This window comes from Aspergillus japonicus, assembly GCF_003184785.1.
Source record: "Aspergillus japonicus CBS 114.51 unplaced genomic scaffold BO86scaffold_33, whole genome shotgun sequence".
Classification (NCBI taxonomy): Eukaryota; Fungi; Ascomycota; class Eurotiomycetes; order Eurotiales; family Aspergillaceae; genus Aspergillus; species Aspergillus japonicus.
The window spans coordinates 158296-176179 of NW_020291670.1; the positions used below are offsets into that span (position 1 = coordinate 158296).

General features: G+C 52.8%; 6 protein-coding genes across 6 annotated transcripts; 2 read left to right on the forward strand and 4 right to left on the reverse strand.

Annotated features, from left to right (window-relative positions):
- Positions 1-837: 837 nt before the first annotated feature.
- On the reverse strand, positions 838-3396 carry BO86DRAFT_124809 (Mis12-Mtw1 family protein). The gene is made up of 5 exons (XM_025666051.1): positions 2973-3396; positions 2065-2835; positions 1840-2004; positions 1622-1790; positions 838-1567 (listed from the first exon to the last, which is right to left on the reverse strand). Exons 1-5 carry the CDS (start codon positions 3217-3219, stop codon positions 937-939), a joined length of 1983 nt encoding a protein of 660 aa, XP_025526504.1. The 5' UTR covers positions 3220-3396; the 3' UTR covers positions 838-936.
- A 1090-nt stretch (positions 3397-4486) lies between these two features.
- BO86DRAFT_315676 (putative phosphatidylserine decarboxylase Psd2) lies at positions 4487-8119 on the reverse strand (the record flags this gene model as incomplete). The annotated part of the gene is made up of 7 exons (XM_025668103.1): positions 4487-4651; positions 4719-5470; positions 5532-7025; positions 7084-7504; positions 7562-7777; positions 7846-7890; positions 7976-8119. 7 exons carry the CDS (start codon positions 8117-8119, stop codon positions 4487-4489), a joined length of 3237 nt encoding a protein of 1078 aa, XP_025526505.1.
- Positions 8120-8964: 845 nt separating this feature from the next.
- BO86DRAFT_457064 (uncharacterized protein) lies at positions 8965-10204 on the forward strand (the record flags this gene model as incomplete). The annotated part of the gene is made up of 3 exons (XM_025677201.1): positions 8965-9448; positions 9843-10075; positions 10182-10204. The coding sequence occupies exons 1-3, from the start codon at positions 9348-9350 to the stop codon at positions 10202-10204; spliced, it is 357 nt and encodes a 118-aa protein (XP_025526506.1). The 5' UTR covers positions 8965-9347.
- A 212-nt stretch (positions 10205-10416) lies between these two features.
- BO86DRAFT_341168 (putative MFS glucose transporter) lies at positions 10417-12269 on the reverse strand. Its single transcript, XM_025669068.1, has 2 exons — positions 12021-12269; positions 10417-11955 (listed from the first exon to the last, which is right to left on the reverse strand). The coding sequence occupies exons 1-2, from the start codon at positions 12117-12119 to the stop codon at positions 10585-10587; spliced, it is 1470 nt and encodes a 489-aa protein (XP_025526507.1). The 5' UTR covers positions 12120-12269; the 3' UTR covers positions 10417-10584.
- Positions 12270-13347: 1078 nt separating this feature from the next.
- On the forward strand, positions 13348-15269 carry ssn3 (cyclin-dependent serine/threonine protein kinase SSN3). The gene is made up of 3 exons (XM_025666052.1): positions 13348-13504; positions 13733-13892; positions 13951-15269. Exons 1-3 carry the CDS (start codon positions 13450-13452, stop codon positions 15020-15022), a joined length of 1287 nt encoding a protein of 428 aa, XP_025526508.1. The 5' UTR covers positions 13348-13449; the 3' UTR covers positions 15023-15269.
- Positions 15270-15286: 17 nt separating this feature from the next.
- On the reverse strand, positions 15287-17800 carry BO86DRAFT_390206 (putative metaphase-anaphase transition protein (Mlo2)). Its single transcript, XM_025672330.1, has 4 exons — positions 17386-17800; positions 17239-17293; positions 15588-17151; positions 15287-15500 (listed from the first exon to the last, which is right to left on the reverse strand). The coding sequence occupies exons 1-4, from the start codon at positions 17499-17501 to the stop codon at positions 15493-15495; spliced, it is 1743 nt and encodes a 580-aa protein (XP_025526509.1). The 5' UTR covers positions 17502-17800; the 3' UTR covers positions 15287-15492.
- Between the last annotated feature and the right edge of the window lie 84 nt (positions 17801-17884).

The window sequence follows — 17884 nt, forward strand, 5'->3', positions numbered from 1 at the left end:
AAGGATAGCGACTGCATTGGAAGGAAAGCTAGCGACTGCACTGCAAGGTGCAGTGCCGGACCGGCGTTATGGTACAGGTAGGATAGGCCGGGACTAGCGACGATGACCCCCGTCCCTTGGACTGGTTTCTTTGCTGGAGACTCCAGTTGTCTATGCCTGCTGCTGGAGAATTCGTTTTTTGACTTGGAGCATGATCGTGATGGAAGGCTGTTTGTATGTAGTGGTCAGTCCAGTGTAGCAAGAGAGGTGAGGTCCCAGCAAGGAACTGCGCTGCTTGTACTGTACAGCACCCCAGGTTTTGGCGTGCGGGGAATACACATATTGTTTTTTCTGGCGGGAAGGGCACTTCTCAGCTAGCAATGGCATGGATGTTGGATATAGTGGTTACTTGTACGGAGTACCTCTTGCTTGTTTGAGCATACCTGCATCCACGGATTCGACTCCTCTATCGAATTTACTAGTAGGAATAGTAATCCGGGGAAATAGAGCTGAGTAGGTCTAGGTATGGCCCATTCGATTCGGTCTGCCCACCCACCACGTATCAAACAAACCCCAGAACCGACCTGTATCAACACACTTCACTCCCCAAACTCCATTGCTAGTGCTAGTGCTAGTGCTTCAAATCGAATCAACCCAGCGCAACCCATCAAATCCATCATATCCCGACACCCGCAGAAAAAACCAGACGAACCCCAATGCCCGCCAAACGAACCCGAGAAATCAAAGACAGACAACTGAAGGAAAAAAAGGGCTTACACCAGGTCCAGCCCATAACAACAGCAGCAGCAGCAGCAGCATGTAAAGGTATTGGTATTAGGATTCAAATTTACCAGAAGCGAGAAAGAGAAAAATCGGGCTAGAAAGTGAAACTCCCCTTAGAAATGCCCGCAGAATATTTGCAATTCCACTCCCTCGTATCGTACGCAACCATACATATCACGCTCGTCGTTCTACCCGGCTCAATGCCCCCAGTATCACGCCTAGGTCTTCCTTGGGTCGGGGCCGGAGACTGAGGTCCTTGTGGTCGGCCACCGAGTCGGTGCTGGCCGAGCGGCGGATGCTGTTGCGGGCGTCGCGGGCTTCCAGGCGCTCGGCGCAGATACGCAGGACCTGGGAGGAGACGGCGTCCGAGGTCGAGCGGTAGAGTTCGAGGTTGTGGATGCCGGCGGCGAGGGAGTCGAGTGTCGGGGCGAGGGTGCTGGTTACGCGGGAGAGGCGGGTGGAGATGGTGGTGGGGGACATTGGAGGGAGGAAGGTATCTGTTGCGGAGGTTGTTGCTGTTGTTGCTGCTGCTGATGGCGGGTCGGTGTCCATGGGTTCGCCGTCCGTCGACTGTGATGGTTGTGGTTGAGGTGGTTGTTCTTGTTGTTTGACCGTCTCCGGGTCGATCTGGGCATATATTCTCTGCTGAGACGGGTGTAGTACCGATAAATCGATCAGCTCGGCAGGTTTGGATGATGATAGTTGTGAAGATTGGCTGGGATCTGTCTCGAGCGGCTGTTTTTTGATACGGGGAATATCCGGCGGTCGTAACAGAGCATTGAGAGCATGCCGCTCTTTTTGTAGCCTATTGTCAATCGTCAGCAGTCTGGCCAACACAGAGCCCCAAAGCGAGACGTACCTCTGTATTAATTCCTCCAATTCCTTGATCTTGTCCGCATTCTGGATGTTCTTCGGGTTCTCCTTCTTGACCACCACCGCGGGAGGATCCAGCTCTTCCCGTTCGAACCAATTAGAGAGTGTGGAGTTCGACTCAAAGTCCTTGAGTAGTTCCTCCTGTATAACACGTGCTAGGTTGTCTTAGCATGTGCATCGCAATCCCAGGAAAGGTGCACTTACCCGCTAGCCGAGCGCTCTCATCCTCTGAGCGCGACCCAGAAGGCTTGTCGCCTATGGCTCGAGTACCACACCAGATCAAAAGCTGCCGCATTCGGCGCGGCTCCGTTAGGTCTGCGGCAATATGCTTATAGAAATCCGCCGTGTTGACCTTCTTATGTGGTAACGCTGAATTATCTCCGTCAGCCATTCGTGCCATGGAATCACCTGCGGATCAATAAAACCCACCGTTGGACGCCCCAGAGTCGATCAGCGAGCTCGCTCGCCGCCCTCGCATCCCCAGACTACTCCGGCGGTTGTTCCCCTTCACGGACTTCTTCCCTCGCATCTCCCGATTCCTCTGTATGACCGGCGTGTCGGCCAACGGCAATGAAATCGTGGCCGTGCCAGCCTGCGGCGGCTCTGGAGACACATACCCATTGCGAAGCGACGCTCGTCGTGGGTGTTGTTGAGGCTCTGGTTCCGGCTGCGGCGTCAGCTGCTGCTGTTGTTGTTTCTGCTGTTCCTCCTTCCTGGAGTTACTAGGTCGGCCTTTCCTCCGCTTCTTCTCCAAGGGAACCGTTTCCCACTGATCTCGTTTTCGCGTCGAGCGTTTTGCGCGTTCTGGCTGTGGCTCGGGCTGCGCCTGGGCTGGAGGTTGCGACTCCGGTTCTTGCTCCGGATCCGGTTGAGGCTCGGGTTCAGGCTCAGGCTGGGTCTCCTTCGCCTTCGCGGCTCCCCGTGTTGTCCTCTTGCTCATTCCCTCGCTCTGCTTCGTTTTTCGTCTCGTTTTCGTGGTCTCCATAGTAGTCTCCATCGCAACCGCAGCAGGCTCCACCTTCTCCTCCACCACCTTCTTCTTCGGTGGTCGACCCCTTCTCGGAGATGGCTGCGGCGCTGTATTCAGATGCGAGATTGCCGGCAAAAGTGCAGGTTGAACTTTTTCCGTCGACGGTTTGGGCTTCTTTGTCGCGATGCGCGTAAATTGGAAACCATCGTCTTCTTCCTCATCAACAGGTACTACACAGGAAAAGAAGAATTAGCACGTCCCGACCAAATCATCCAGTAAACCTTGGCCAGAATCGCAATCCATCGAAGCTACCCACCCCATCAACCCGAAAAATCTCAACACAATGAAAAAAAGCGAAGCGACTCACCTAACTTCCGCTTCTTCTCCCCAGCACTTGTACCATTCGCAGTCGCAGTCGCATTCTCCTCGCCTTTATCCTGTTTACTCAGCCGCCGACTCGATCGTCTGCCCCCGCCTCTTCCAGGCGCCGCAGGACGCGCCTGCGCCTGGGACGTAGCCATATCGATAGCCAGTAATGGTCCACGACGCTTCGTCTTAGCTGTAGTGGTGGTGGTGGTGGTGGTGGTGGGCGTCGCCAAAACAGTGACGGTCATGTCAGGGACCGACGAAAAGGGCTGGGGATGTTTGGTGTCGAGTCAATGGCCTTCGTTCCTGGTCGGGATTTTCGCACGTCCGGTCGCTCAATTCGACCTTTTCACATCTAAGAAAAGATAGCCTCGTCGGAAAAATTTCGCGCAGTCACTGGAAGCGCGGTGTTGCTTTCGAGTCGGAAAAAGTTTCGCGTAAGTCGGTTGCCGAAATGAGAATGAGAAGAAAGAGGATTATTCCGCGATGTCGTAACCGATCCTCCTCGCTCCGACAGAAGATGCGATTCAAGTCTGATCGGCGATCGAAAGCCCCTAGACAAGCTATCTGCACCCTTTCGATAAGACTGCGCCAATGCAATATCACTGGCGGAAGCAAATCGTGGAGTCGAAGTTGTCGAGGGCGGGCGGGTTTGGGTCGTCGGATGCTGCGTTTTCCTTTCCTCCGCCTGTCTCGTCACTCGTCTTTGGGTGTAAAGCCCGGCTGGTATATCGCACGGTCGCAGATCGACAAGAACAATCAGGGGATGTTGTATTGTTGACGGCGTAGGTGAATTGAATGAGGGGGGGGTTTGGGTTGTGAAGGTTTGTTGTCCGAGAGACGTGTGTTGTCGATGCGGGTTGCGCGCGCACAACCACCCGCACAGATTGTCCCAAGGAAGGTCGCGCTCGTAGGCAATATCTCGGACGAGTAGTCAATTCTCCCTCAGCGTCTGGCAGAATTATCGCGATGGAATCCCGCTCCTTGCGCAGAGGGAACTCTGATGCTGGCGTCGGGATGACGATGGGGGGGTTTTGGCCTTGGTCGGTCGGTCGGTCGCCGCAGGCACGCGGTTGTTTTGGCCGTGGCGCGTGGGGAGAAAGCGCTAGTCCGTTTCGGGATGACAACTTCTAGCTTGTCCCGCCAACTCGATTGCTAGACTACTATGAGTGCTCTTCAATCAATTGCTCAAATGCATCCATCAAGTACCAAAACTTTGGTGTATATAAATTGTTTTATTCACATATGGTAGAATCACCAATTCTTGTATCGAGATTATGTACAATCCATCCACCCTTCAACATCCCTTCATGCCCATCACACATCACACCTCATACTTATAATCTTTTTACAAAATGAGTTTCTCAATCGCTATGCAGGCTCCTGGCCTCTTAAGCGTACCTGTCAACGCCCGAAAGAATAATGAAAAAAATAAAGCAATATACCCCGCTTGGCAAGAAGAGCTGCAAGAATACAGAGCATATGTAAAAACAAAATTACAATGCACAACATAGTCTACGGGAGAGCAGGGACATCTCCAGTCGGCGGGGCCAGACTGCCTTCAATCCGACGCTTGGCAGACTGCATCTCCTCAAGAGAGACATCCTCGGATTTCTTGGGCATATCCGGTTCGAACTGGGGAATATCGGGATGATGACCCACAGACATGCCTACCCGGATCTATTTTCGAAAGATGGCCGTGTTAGTTTAAGAAACATGCGTAAGGAGCAGTAAGGGGTCGTCTTACCAAAGTTTCCAAGGGCCCCTTCGAGTTGTCCACCAAGTCACTGTCAAAGTTGATCGACCCCTCCTCGAAGAGCAAAAGAATGGTACTTCCTCCAAACTTAAAGTAACCGAGCTCTTCGGCCCGTGAAACCTGCTCCCCAGCCTTTCGTGTAATGACTGTGCTTCCAACCATCATGGCTCCAACACAGACCACCATGACACGACCATGAGCCACGGAATCGATTGGCACGAGCACTCTCACGTTCTCGCCATACACGTCGAGAGCAGAGCGGATCGCCATGGGATTGACCGTGTAGTACTCACCCTCAATAGTCTTGGGGGTACCCATGACTCCGTCCACGGGAATATGGAAGCGATGATAATCCTGGGGAGCCAGACGGAAAACACCCAGCGCTCCGTTCTTGTAGCGCTTCACATCTTCCGGGTAAGCATCACCGAGGAGGCGTTCAATAGAAAACTCTCGTCCTTTGACCCAGATGTTAGTCGCATCATCCATACGGTCGAATACAACCGCTCGACAATCAGCTGGTGACACAACAACTCTGGGCTCGTCCTGCGCAGAGCAGGGCCGGGCACCGGGCTTCAGTGCACGGTAGAAGAACTCGTTAAAATTATTAAACTTTTCGATGGGCAACAAGACCTCCGACATATCAAGTTGGTGGAAGTTGATGAAGTCCCGGATCTGACTGGCAGACGCAGGATCATCGTACTTCTTGCCCTGCTTGATGCTCATGGACTTCAAGATTTTGCGAACTGAAATAATGGTTAGCGAGAGCTTTTGAACGATAACCGCATACAAGGTGTTGGGACGTACTTCTCTTCTTTTCCATTTCTCTGCTCTTGAGACCCTTGTACAACAATCGAATACCCAGTCGAACATAGACACTCATGCGCTCCTCGTTGATTTGCCCAGTGATTCGGTCCTGGACAAGGATATTGGCCGAGTTGGCACCTAGCTTGTAGCCACCATAACCAATCTTCGTGATGACTTTAGTGTACCATTTGCGCTGCGCCTGGCTTGAGGTCACGAATCCTCCCATGACGAGGTTGTCCACCTGCCGCCAATCCCGGCTTGCGCACGTGGCAATGTGCGTGATGATATCGGCATCTGAACGAGAGGAGAGCCGCGGTTGATGGCACAGGGGGCATTCTCGAAGCTCAATGACATGCTCCACGCCGCGTTCATCTCCCAAATCGTCAGGTTGAAGGTCTTCGTCAACCAAGCCCGGCTGCTCCTCGGTGGGTATGGTAGGAACATGTGTAGTCTGGGGGTCATGGTTGGCTGGCAAGCCAGCGTTAAGCCCTGCAATGAGCTCATCATCACCGCTTGACTGTTCCTCACTATCCTGGCTGATCGATGACGATGTAGGCGAGACCTTTCTGCTTGCCAATCTCGGGTCTTTTTGGAGGGCCTGAAGGGTGTCTTCTAGGCAGATCACAGCTTGATCAAAGGTCAGATCCATCGTTTCGCTGGGTTGATTTTCCAGACTGAAGCGCTCGAAGAAACTGTCAATCGTGGACTCTTTCAAGGTGGAACCAAGAGTGTCAAGCATGGTAGTCAGCTCAACCTTATCGATACGACCGCTGTCGTCTGCATCGTATTGTTTAAGCATGAGTCTCCAGAATTGCTGGCGCAGGGCACGATACGGCATGTATTTGGCCTTGACAAATAGTTCGGGCGAGTGTTTGTCTTCCCATCTATCCTTGTTTTTCAAGCTGAGTGGGATGCGATAGACTCGGAGCCCTTCGCTATCAGGCTCAAGCGGGGAGACGGTAAAGTTAGCCAGCGTAGGAGAGCTTGAGAGGCTGGGAGTCTCAGTGTCTTCCGGGACACTCCGAGGTGGAAGAAGAGTCGACTCTCCCTGCTGTGACTGGCCCGAAAGGGACGTAGAAGAGCCCCTCGGTGACATGCCTAGTCTAGGTGATTTGGACAGGCTGCTGGTCGAGGGAGAAGGGCTAACTGAGATCCGCGGTGCTGGTCTAGCAGCGATGTCCGATTCAGAGCTCGTCAGATCGGGAGTCTGATTTGATAGATCGTACAAGCCAGTCTCAGGATCGGCGTTGGGAGCGGATTTGATCAATGTTTGCAATGGAAACCCGGCAGATGCGACAAAGTCATTGCCAGAGAACTTGTCCCTGTCCATGACGGTGAAGCCGATCGTATACGAGGTTTCATGCTTCATGACCTGGAACACCATTTTCTCGTTGTATACTGGATTGAGATTGTGACGGACAACCGGTGTCCGAAGCGTCTTTCTTCCGAGTGAGGTGACAACGAACGGGTCCATGTCGAAGGAGGTGCGCGTCACTTCATCAAGAGTTAGCTCAGCCATGACGAGGTTGGGATGGACACAGGGAAACCATACCATTCCGTTCGGGTGGAAGATCCGTCACCTTCACAATCTCCATGAATACGATGCCTTGCACTCCATTTCCTACCCCGGAGAACTGGTAGGCTCTTGCTGCCAAAGATTTACGTTTCAGACGTTTGAGGCGCAATTTCCTTCTTCGCTTTTCCACGATCTCTGGTTTGGTAGGGTCATCCGTCTCATCCGACGTTTCTTCGTCTCTGTCGACATCCTCCAGTGAAAATGAAGGTACCTGCGGGAACTCATCTTCATCGTCCCCAGCACATACCAGGTTTCTGAACTTCTGGTAGACTTCTTCCGCAGGGGCACTGGGGTTTGCGGGATCGATGAGAGAGAACTGCAGCAGGATTTCCCCAGAAATAATACTGTCCTTCTTCTTCGACGGCTTTCGTTTCGAGCGGAGAGTGTACCAGGTTGGCTGCAGGTATCATGTCAACTCGCACGTCCAGGTCAGTCGCGTTCCGGGAAAATGTACCTGTTGATGGACCTCGCCGCGGCTGAATATCTCCTCGAGGGCAATGTCGAATTCGCCCATATAGTCTTTGCCGAACCGATCATGATCCCAACAGATGCACTCCAATAGTGGTACACCGACCACGGGCATCTCAAACGTCACATTCCATTCTGGGTTCAGGGTCTTTGGTATCGTGGGTGTCGACTGCCGGGCCTCTCCAAGTGTGACTATCATGTACTAAACAAGGTGGCTTTATTAGCAGGTGATCAGCTGGCTAAGTGTTTGGAATAGATTGTATGCCATACTGGATCGCTAGTTCCTCCTCTGTCCTTAGCTGCTAGATTTCTCCCCTAGTACAACCCAACGGTTAGTGATGTTGAGGAATGCGGGCGGAACTTCCGAACGGCTCCGCGAATGTGGGAAGTGCGGACTCACCCGAAGGACGGAGACCTTGAGGATCAAGGGCTTCGTGTCAGACATTCTCATAGGACTGGTACTTCTGCTTTGGCCGGGAGTGGTATTGGTGCTTTTTGAGCTCAAATGAGTGCTGAGCCGTTGTGGCAACGGTAAGCGCACCATGATGATGAACCGTCGGGAAGTGCGGGGAGGGGGAGAAAGCAGGCCAGACGGAGCCGGGGAGGTGACGTCGCGTCGATGCTGACGACGGGAAAGCGATCGGAGGGTGGGATTGTTTGGGGACGCGTTCGTGAGCAAACAGGGATATTAGGGGAAGCTGCCCTGAAGGGGCTAATCAGCAGCTGGAGAAGGGAACAGGAGGAGCTCCCCAGTCACAATGACGGAGAGTTGTCGCGGTGGTTGCCTGTCAAGGTTGAGTGCCGGGCGATCTTAGGAAGATCTGGCTCCGGGCGACCCAGCAATCCCACGAGCAAGCCACCACGGTCGCAACGCACTGCGATGAGGTTGGAGCAGAGGTAGGTATACGCACTTTGCAATTGGCACCCTTTAGATGTGGGAGATCAGGAGCATGGTGAGAAAACAACAGACAGTGATTGTTGAATAGTGGAAGAGGTGTGGAAGGATGGGAGGTGGTGGTGGTTAGTGGTGGATGGGAAAGTTGACTGCGCGGCTGAGTGGGTGGGTGAGACCGAGTGGGTTGCGCATAGACTTTATTATTTTAGTTTATGGCCTTCATCGAAGCACGGAGAAAAAGGAACAACAAGCCAGACGGACAGTCTAGATAGATAATGGACTAGACAGACCAGACTGTCCTCTCTCGTATATAAAGTGGGGTGGCCTCGATCGACTAGGGAGACATTGCCGGAATACGGAGAGGAGAAAGAAAAAAATAAATCAGAAAAGAATACGGAGAATAAGTACAGAATCCTCGAGTAGATGACAAGTTGACATATCGCTAGTCAATTTAGTGATCGAGTCGCATTGAATCACTCATTTTACTTATTCTTCTTCCATATCCTCGGCAACCCAGGACTACTTCGGAGAGCGGAAATAAGAGGTAAAGTTAACTAGTTGTTGCCCTGCTTTTCTCTCCCCCACCCCAACTTCACTCCTAGAACTAACAGGTTGTTCGTTCTCTTCTTCCAAGAATGAATGATAATGCAGCTAGATGCAATTATCGCACTTATGCAAAGCATTTCGTCCCCCTAATCTGGCTAATCTTGGTAGGGAGAGAATGAACCAAACCCAACGGCGAGTAAAAAGAGTTGAACGACGTCAGGTCCAAGAAGTTAGTCTCATCTCCACCAGAGTGAGTGATCAATGATTGTGGCTGCCTAGTCCAGATTGGTCGCTCTACATCACATCCTTAACTACGGAGACTCCGTACACAATGGAGGTTATCTTCCTAAATATGGTACCGGTTCATGCTGCGGGAATTCTTTTCCTGTTCTCCCCTACCGAATGCATCTGCCATCCTCTGCTGCATCAAAGGTAGGAGAACGAGAAAGAAGGAAAAAGGTCTGCCTGCGAGTGCTTCCACGGGACCGCCGATTGTCCTACTTTATGGATCTCTATGGGTTTCTGGCTGCCTGGACAGACATCTTCCGATAATAAAACCCCCTCGGGAATTAGAATCAGGATCCCATGAATGATGGATGATGGAAGACTCCGCAAAGAATTCCACTTTTGGCCTGCCTAAGCAGCAGTCAAGTCCCCTGAAGCAGGGCTGAGCGATCGTGTCCCCACCTTGAGTGTCAAAAGGCTCCAGTAGGAACCGGCGGAAGGGCTGGAAAGGAGTTGTTGGGATGAGAAATAGCAATTTTGGATTGGATGGGATTCTCTCTTTGCTTTGAAATTTAGTCTACCATAACTACGGGAGTTATAGTCTGGTGCTAGTAAAGGAGGGAGGGGCGCCCGCTGACCAACGGGCCATTCCGCGGCCTCCGTACAGCAGCGTCTCGTTCCACCGTTGCGATGCAGACAAGCCTCCGTCCCAGGCTTCCAGCCCTATAGACTACCACAGTGTGGATGCAGGCCTTCACCTGGCTGTTGATTTTTGTAAAGCTCCGGGCCTTAGGCTGTCTATCTTCGATACTTGGCAATCAATTTGTGTTTTTCGTGAGTAGAGCCAGAGAGACATATGAGCTCAGCCAATCTCTTGTGTTTCAGACCTGAGACGCGTAGATGTATGTAAAGTTGGACACAACTTTATACCAACCTATAGCCAACAAGTCCAACGAGAAATAGGGGCTAAAGCCTTCAAAATACATGCTCTCAGCACAATTTAGCAGTCCTTTGAGCGAGATGCTGCTGGACAGCCATAGTGCAGATCGCAATCAGGCTTCGCCAATCGTTACTGCCCTCAAGCGCACCCCTTAATGCCAAGAGTGACACATAAGCTGTGGCTGTATGCGAGCTTTCTCGTTGAAGCCTCTATTCTAAGAGATACTAGTTGCTCGATTTAGATTATGGTGGTACTGGAGCTTAGCAAGTGCAAGCGCTGGTTGTCATGGGCCTAAATCTTTTTGCCCTTCAGGCAAGTCGACTGAAGTCCTTTCCTATCTGTATCCCGCTTTTAACCCATCCAAGGCTATGAGCCAACAATAGTAATCCTGCAATAGGTCGCTTTAGTCACTTCTTCGTCGATCAACCCTGCCCCAAACCTCATCGGAGCTGGCTTTGCCCTTGGTTTCAGGAACCCGCCAGTAAATGAACGCTCCGAAAAGACAAGCCATAGCAGCAAAGACCCAATATATCCTGCCTCGATCCAGAGCCTGGTTCAAGACAGGGAAGAATTGCGCCACAATGAATGTCGCAGTCCAATTGGCCGCAAGCGCCCAGCTCTGTGCGGCGCCCACAGCCTCCGGACCAACCAGCTCAGACGCAAGGATGAACGGCACAGGCCCTACACCGACAGCAAAGCAGGCCACAAACAGCAGCACAGCGATTGCAGACAAGGCTTTCTGGCTGGTGTAGATACCCAGAGCTAAGAGTAAGGAGTTTATCCCCATGCCGCTGATGCTAAGCAAAAGGCATTTCTTACGCCCGATCTTGTCAGGCAAAGGAGTGCAGGCAAGTGTGATAACCAAGTTGATACCCGAGATGGCCACTGCCAGTAGGGCTGCGGTAGTAGGAAGGATGCTCTGAAGAAGCGAGACGCTGTACATGATGATGCTGTTAATTCCTGTGAATTGCTGGGCAATCATGACACCAACGACGGCAACAATAGCTGGTCGATAATAAGGATCTGTGACGGCTCTGAGGATGGTAACTGGTGGCTGTTTCGGTGGCATATTGCTCGATGGTGGTGTCAGCAGTGACTGCTCCTCTCCCGATCCATCTGCAGCATCAACGGAGGGGCTGGACCAGCTTTTGACCTCCTCTTCAATATCAGCATCCTTCCCGCGCAGACGCTGCAGTACCTTCCTGGCCAAGCTGCCCTTCTGATGCTCTGCAAGCCAGGTAGGACTCTCCGGAACCAGAAAGAGTCCCAGAAGCTGCAGAGCCCCGATGAAGCCGGCGACGGCAAGAACGACCCTCCATACACTTCCGTAACTCAGGAAGTACCCCAGCGTTTGTGTGAGCAAGATCCCAACGTTCGTCATGACTTGCGTGAAGGCGCCGAAGAAGCCCCTTGCAGCAGGAGGGGCTATTTCGGAAACATAAATTGGACCGACAACAATAGCGGCCCCGGACCCGACTCCCGATAGGAAGCGGCCAACGCTTAGCAACGGTATGTTGGATGCGAAGGTCTCAGCTACGGGACCCAAGATATGGAATATAGTCGTAGCGCGGAGAGTGAACAAGCGACCGTGTTTGGTGGATACTGGCCCTGCCAACAGAGCTCCGACTAGGCCACCAAGGGTGTAAATCGATGATACCAGGCCGAACTGGGACGGGTTCATCGGTATGCATTGCGGAAGTGAGGCTGCGCTTGTAGCAGAGTGAATGCTCTTTTGCTCGCAAGTGATCACGGCTTGAGGTGCGTTTAATTCAGCCTTGACAGGTCCCAAAGTCAGCAAAGGTAGTAACATGGAAAGATGAGATGGCCCCCGATGCTTACAAGGTGATATCCGAATTGCAGCGGTCCTAGGGTGGTTATGAACACGAGATAGACCAAGTACGGCGTGACCCTAGATCGGGTCGAGTCCCCTGAAGCCATTCTATGGTTGGAAGTTGAAATTGCAAGGATATTCCTCGTACAACAATCAAGTCATCGACCAATGGAGACTTTCAAGTAGGTTTCGGTCCAGTCATCACCAATGTCAAAAAAGGAGGGTTGTTGTTAAGTGCCGAGCTGCGTCTAGATGACGTTGCGGCTAATCAGTATGCATCGGGAGAAGGAAAGTCCGTTGCCTTATCACCGACTCAGGGGGCCGGGGTTGATAGGGAGTTTGCCACAGAGTTTCAGTACTCCGTAGCAATGTGAGCATTGAGGTACTCTGTAAGGATTCAGAGTTATGTAGTTTGACTATACAAGCAAGTGACTATGCGTAGTGGATAGTTACACATGTATACACGTATTGTTTGTTCTTGTTGGCTGTAGTTGCTGTTGTTGTTGTTCTTATCAACCAGGGGACTGATGTTGTGCTGAGTCAGCCACAATCCCCTCCCCTCTCCCTCTCCACCTCCGCCTCTCAATGCAGCCTCTCACCACCAACCATTGTTGCTCATTTCTCAATCATACCTAACCTACGGAGTACCTGATCATTGAGTCCCTTCCTGCAGGTCTTAGGCTCTTCTCATAGTGGTGGAGATCAGTGTCTCCGTATGCATGGTTCAGCTCACTGTCCTTGCCGACTGCGAATAGATACCGCGTACTGACTTACTTTCCTCTATCCAACAAGCTACTACTCCTCGTATTAACCAGTTCAATCGAACCACACCACCCCAATTTGTCTCCCGAGCATTCCTCCCTCTCAAATCTACCTCTTCTTTTCCTCTTCTTTTTTCTTTTTCTTCTCTTCCTCTTCTTCTTCTTCTTCCATGAGTCTGACGAATCCCCCTTCCTCATCCGGTCCTCTAAGTGCGACTTCCAGGCCTACTGTGGCCACCGTCAGCCAAAGTCTGTCTCTAAAGAACTTGAAGAGTCTGCAGGCGACTGTTGATGGTAATACCCGGCTATAATTCATTATCCATTCATACTCGTACATACATAACCTACTACCTACTCAGTACTCCATACTTATACATTCTTACCCTATTTATTTTACTCCTTTCTGTGCTTCTCCACTGCTTCCAAGTTGCAACCCACCCACCCTCCGTTAGCACCCCGTCTGTCTCCACCTTTTGCCACCACTCAGTTCTCCAAGCGCCCTTCTACTTTCTTGACCTGGGCCCATCACCATCACGATGTCCACTGGTTGATGATTGAAGATTGTTAGTTCTAAATTACTATCTCATTGGTGACATCTTCAAATGTACCCGAGCTAGACTATAGGTCTCGAGCTTTCTGAACGGGTTTGAAACAAGAACTGTCTAGTGCCTCCATCATGTTTGGGAAGAGCTTTCCGTTCTATAATTCTGTCGCCGGGTTTTATCCACGTGGTAATTGCTGTCCCTTCGATCTCCGACCCTCTTGTTGCTGGCTACACGCTGCTGCTATACGCTATACCCTCACTTATTGAACTGTCTACCCCTCTGCCAGCAATCTCGGGTTGACTTAATTTTTTTTCTCTGTCCTCCAAGACTCTTACCCCTAAATTGCGATTGGCTGATGCCTTGTCACTGAGAAATACTGTTCCTATGAGTGCTAACATGATTTTCTATATTTAGAAAGCACAGATTCGCGAAGGCCGCCAGGGACCGGTTACACCAGTAAAGTCCGAGTGCGAGATAGATACCACATTGTGGGTTTCATCAGCAGCGGTACGTATGGCCGAGTCTACAAGGCGATCGGCAAAAATGGCCAGAAGGGCGAGTTCGCCATCAAGAAGTAAGTAGATGCGGACGCCTTCACTTCCATCAAATCTCTCGTCGCTGACCGACTACAGGTTCAAGCCGGACAAGGAAGGGGAGGTAGTGCAGTACACTGGTCTCTCGCAGTCCGCGATCCGAGAGATGGCTCTTTGCTCCGAGCTTGACCATCCCAATGTGGTGCAATTGGCAGAAATCATCCTGGAAGACAAGTGCATCTTCATGGTCTTCGAGTACACGGAACACGATCTCCTCCAGATCATCCACCACCACACGCAACCGCAGAGACATGCGATTCCAGCGGCGATGGTCAAATCGATCCTGTTCCAGCTGCTGAACGGTCTCCTCTATCTCCACACCAACTGGGTACTGCATCGGGATCTCAAGCCAGCCAATATCCTGGTCACATCCAGCGGCGCCATCCGCATTGGGGATCTCGGTCTCGCCCGTCTCTTCTACAAACCCCTCAACTCCCTCTTCTCGGGCGACAAAGTGGTCGTCACCATCTGGTACCGTGCCCCCGAGCTTCTCATGGGAAGCCGACACTACACGCCCGCGGTGGATCTGTGGGCGGTGGGGTGCATCTTCGCGGAGCTCCTCTCGCTGCGGCCCATCTTCAAGGGCGAAGAGGCCAAGATGGACAGCAAGAAGACGGTGCCCTTCCAGCGCAACCAGATGATGAAGATCATGGAGATCATGGGCCTCCCGACCAAGGAGACCTGGCCGGGCATCGTCTCGATGCCGGAATACGCCCAGCTCCAGTCCCTGGCCGTGTCGCGGGCCCCCGGCCACTTCAGCCGCTCCTCGAACCTCGAGGGCTGGTACCAAAGCTGTCTCAAGAACAACGGATACTCCTCCAACTCGAGTGCGGGCACTCCCGGGGCGGACGGGTACGACCTGCTGGCGCGGCTGCTCGAGTACGACCCCACCAAGAGAATCACAGCCCAGGAGGCACTGGAGCACCCGTACTTCCGCAACGGCGGCGCCATCTCGGCCAACTGCTTCGAGGGGTTCGAAGGCAAATACCCCCACCGCCGGGTCACGCAGGATGACAATGACATCCGGTCCGGCAGCCTGCCCGGCACCAAGCGGAGCGGACTGCCGGACGATACATTGATGGGGCGAGCAGCGAAACGCCTGAAGGAGTGATCCTACCGCCTCCACTTCAGTCTGAATCTCTCGAAATATAGTCTCTGCATATGGGCACGGCGTTCAGGTTGCTGGAATTAATATCAGGTGCGAGATACATAGCAACACATTTAGATGAAATACAACATAAGCACATTGTACAACCTGCACTGAAATTCGAGCGTTCTGTGCCCACCGTGGCGCCACGCCCTCCTAGATCAAGCAAAGAGAACACACACTTTACAGACACTATTGAACCGAATTGTTCTTGAGAGATAGATAGATAGATAGATAGATAGAAAGATAGATAGTCCAAGACAACTGAACTGCTCCGATTTGCAAACCAACCACGCCGTTCCCTTTCAATTGTGCCATTTCCCTAATCATGAGTCCTAAACGTATATCCCAAATATCCCGCGACTATTAGAGCTCATAAGTCCCCAGCCCACCCTTATGCAACGGAATATATCAAATAGATATCAAGAGTGAGCTTAGTACCCTACAACCCCACAGAATTAGCAACCACACGAACAATCAACTGAAAATCTAAGAAAAGAAGATCCGGGCGGAGGAGAGCGAAACATACCATTCTGCTCCCGCCGACTATCCCCATCCTTCCCGTCACCACCACCACCACCATCACCAGAAGAAGCCTGGCCCGCGGCCGCCGCCTCCCGGATATGCTGGTCATCGCCGCGCAGCTTCTCGAAGTAGGCCTTGATGTCCTCGGCGGAGACGGCGGTGCCGCTCTCGGCGAAGGGCTTCAGGAACTCCTTGACGCGGTCGCGGAGGTGGTTGTAGACCATGGCGCCCTCGATGGCGCGCACGCGGTCGATGTTGCTGAGCGCCGCCTCGCCGCGGTCGAGCAGGCTGCCCGTGCCCGTGCTGCGGGCGCCGTCGCCGTGGTGGTGGTGGTGGTCCCCGTCCTCCGACACGGGCGGCTCGTAGGCTTCCTCCTCCTCGCGGAGTTGCGGGTGCGCGGCGAGGGTGTGTGGGTAGCAGTCTGGGCAGCGGCAGAAATGGTCGCGGAAGGTTTCGGTGAGGAAGAGGGAGAAGGTCTGGCGGGGTGGGGTGGTGGGGAGGGTGGTGTGTTTCGGGGCGGTGGGTTGGTCGGGTTGGGGTTGGGAAGAGGTGGAGGGTGAAGCGGCGTTGTTGCTTGGTGCTGTGACGGTGTCGGTGTTGGTGCCGGTGGGTTCGGACGTCTCCTCGTCCTTGATGCGCTTCGCAGAGGGCTCGGCTGTGGGTTGTGGTTCAACGTCGTCGTCGTCGGCTTTGCGTTTCTTGGAGTTGAGGGTACGCTCAGACTGCGCGCTGGTGGTGGTGGTGGGGTCGATTGGTTCTGCTGTCGTCGGTTCTTGGTCTGTCGTTTCGGCAGGTTTGGCTTCACATGCGACTGGTTTGGCAAGTCCACCTTCTTTGAAAACCGGGGGAAGGAAGCCGGTTGTCCCCGCGTAGCGCTTCAACCACGGATTCGAGTCAACGCATTTGTAGCAAATGAACATGTCGAAGTCACCTTCCTCAGGGAACCCGGGTGGGAGGGGCGTCTCCTCGTCGTCATCGTCATCAGGTTCGTCGTTTTGCTTGTTTTTGTTGTCGTCACCATTCTCCGCTACTACCGCATCCTCAGCTTTCACATCCTGCTGCTTCTCCTTTTCCTGCTGCTTCGCAGTTTGGTACCAGTCGCGCGAAAGCCCGATCAGGCACTCTGGATGCCACCAGTCCTCGCCGCAGCCGCCTGTCTCGACCGTCCCCACACCCAAACACTGGAACATTGTCCCTCGCTCCTGATTGGGGTCATAGTCCTCGTTGCAGCCGCAGAACTTATTCTGGAAGTTGTGGTTGTATTTGTTGCCCGGATGGGGTTCTTCGGAGTGGACGCCTTTCGCGCCGGTCTGCGGGTCATTGCGCAGCGTGCAGGGCGAGGTCGATGGCATCCGGGTCGTCCCGCAGTCGCAGACAAAGTTGCGCTTGCTGAACAGCTCGACCAGATTGTGCTCCCCGTGGCAGGCGATGGAGCAGGAATAGCATACGGCGGCTGGTGTGTATGATGCATTATCGTCGGAGGAATCGGTGGGAGCGGGGTTACAGGTGAGGCAGGCGAAGAGGGATTGTCGGAGGGGACCTAGGGCTTTGGTGCAGGTGTCGAAAGACTGCGCCTGTCAGTACAGGTTGTAATATGCGACAGTCGATCCATCGTCGTCGGGTTGTCAGGTTAGGATTTAAAAGGGCAAGCTCACGTAGGGAAGGATCTCGCGAGCGTCAGCTTCGAGGCGAATTTGAGACTCGATGAATCTGATGGACACGACTCGTCAGTACTCTATTATCTCATTTTTGCATATTTTTCCGACAGCGTATCCCGTGCGAAAAAGAATCGAAAATCTCACTGTCTGGCAGTCTGCGAGTTCTGGGAGCTGAAGCTTTCGCGACGGTTGGTGGCAGCCTGGGCGTCTTTCGGCGGCCCATTGCTGGGGGCTGGTTTGGATGCCTCTGGATCGGCCATGTTCTTGTGTCTGAGTTGCGGTGAGTCGTCTCGTGGATCAGCGGAGAGTGAGACTTATTTAGCTGAAGCAGAGGATTGTGGTAAGCCAAATGGTGTTATCCTTCTGCTCAGCCTTCGAGGAAGCTCGAAGCGCGCGGCGCAAGGCGATTCAAGTGTTTGCCTCGTTTGCATGACCTCACCTTGCTGCTCGATGACGGCTACTCGGGAGTCGGAACAATTACTTGAAGCTCATATCGCTTGCCAGATGATGGCTTTACTGAAAGAAAAGATACGAGCTTAACAGCCCGAATCCAACACAGTACCTCAAAGCAATGTAGTTGATATGTACAGTACTGTGTGCGAAGTCCCTGCTACTGTAGAGTGATGCGGCTGCACCGCAATAT

Excerpts from the sequence above, each read along its gene's own strand:
- BO86DRAFT_124809 (XM_025666051.1), bottom strand. The coding sequence starts at position 3,219 with ATGACCGTCACTGTTTTGGCGACGCCCACCACCACCACCACCACCACC. Across the intron at positions 2,836-2,972 it reads GGAGAAGAAGCGGAAGTTAG|TACCTGTTGATGAGGAAGAA; the intron begins GTGAGTCGCTTC and ends TTTCCTGTGTAG. Across the intron at positions 2,005-2,064 it reads CGACTCTGGGGCGTCCAACG|CGTTACCACATAAGAAGGTC; the intron begins GTGGGTTTTATT and ends GAGATAATTCAG.
- BO86DRAFT_341168 (XM_025669068.1), bottom strand. The coding sequence starts at position 12,119 with ATGGCTTCAGGGGACTCGACCCGATCTAGGGTCACGCCGTACTTGGTC. Across the intron at positions 11,956-12,020 it reads TGCAATTCGGATATCACCTT|GCTGAATTAAACGCACCTCA; the intron begins GTAAGCATCGGG and ends GGACCTGTCAAG.
- ssn3 (XM_025666052.1), top strand. The coding sequence starts at position 13,450 with ATGTTTGGGAAGAGCTTTCCGTTCTATAATTCTGTCGCCGGGTTTTAT. Across the intron at positions 13,505-13,732 it reads CGCCGGGTTTTATCCACGTG|AAAGCACAGATTCGCGAAGG; the intron begins GTAATTGCTGTC and ends TTCTATATTTAG. Across the intron at positions 13,893-13,950 it reads GGCGAGTTCGCCATCAAGAA|GTTCAAGCCGGACAAGGAAG; the intron begins GTAAGTAGATGC and ends GACCGACTACAG.
- BO86DRAFT_390206 (XM_025672330.1), bottom strand. The coding sequence starts at position 17,501 with ATGGCCGATCCAGAGGCATCCAAACCAGCCCCCAGCAATGGGCCGCCG. Across the intron at positions 17,294-17,385 it reads AACTCGCAGACTGCCAGACA|ATTCATCGAGTCTCAAATTC; the intron begins GTGAGATTTTCG and ends CGTGTCCATCAG. Across the intron at positions 17,152-17,238 it reads CTCGCGAGATCCTTCCCTAC|TCTTTCGACACCTGCACCAA; the intron begins GTGAGCTTGCCC and ends TGACAGGCGCAG.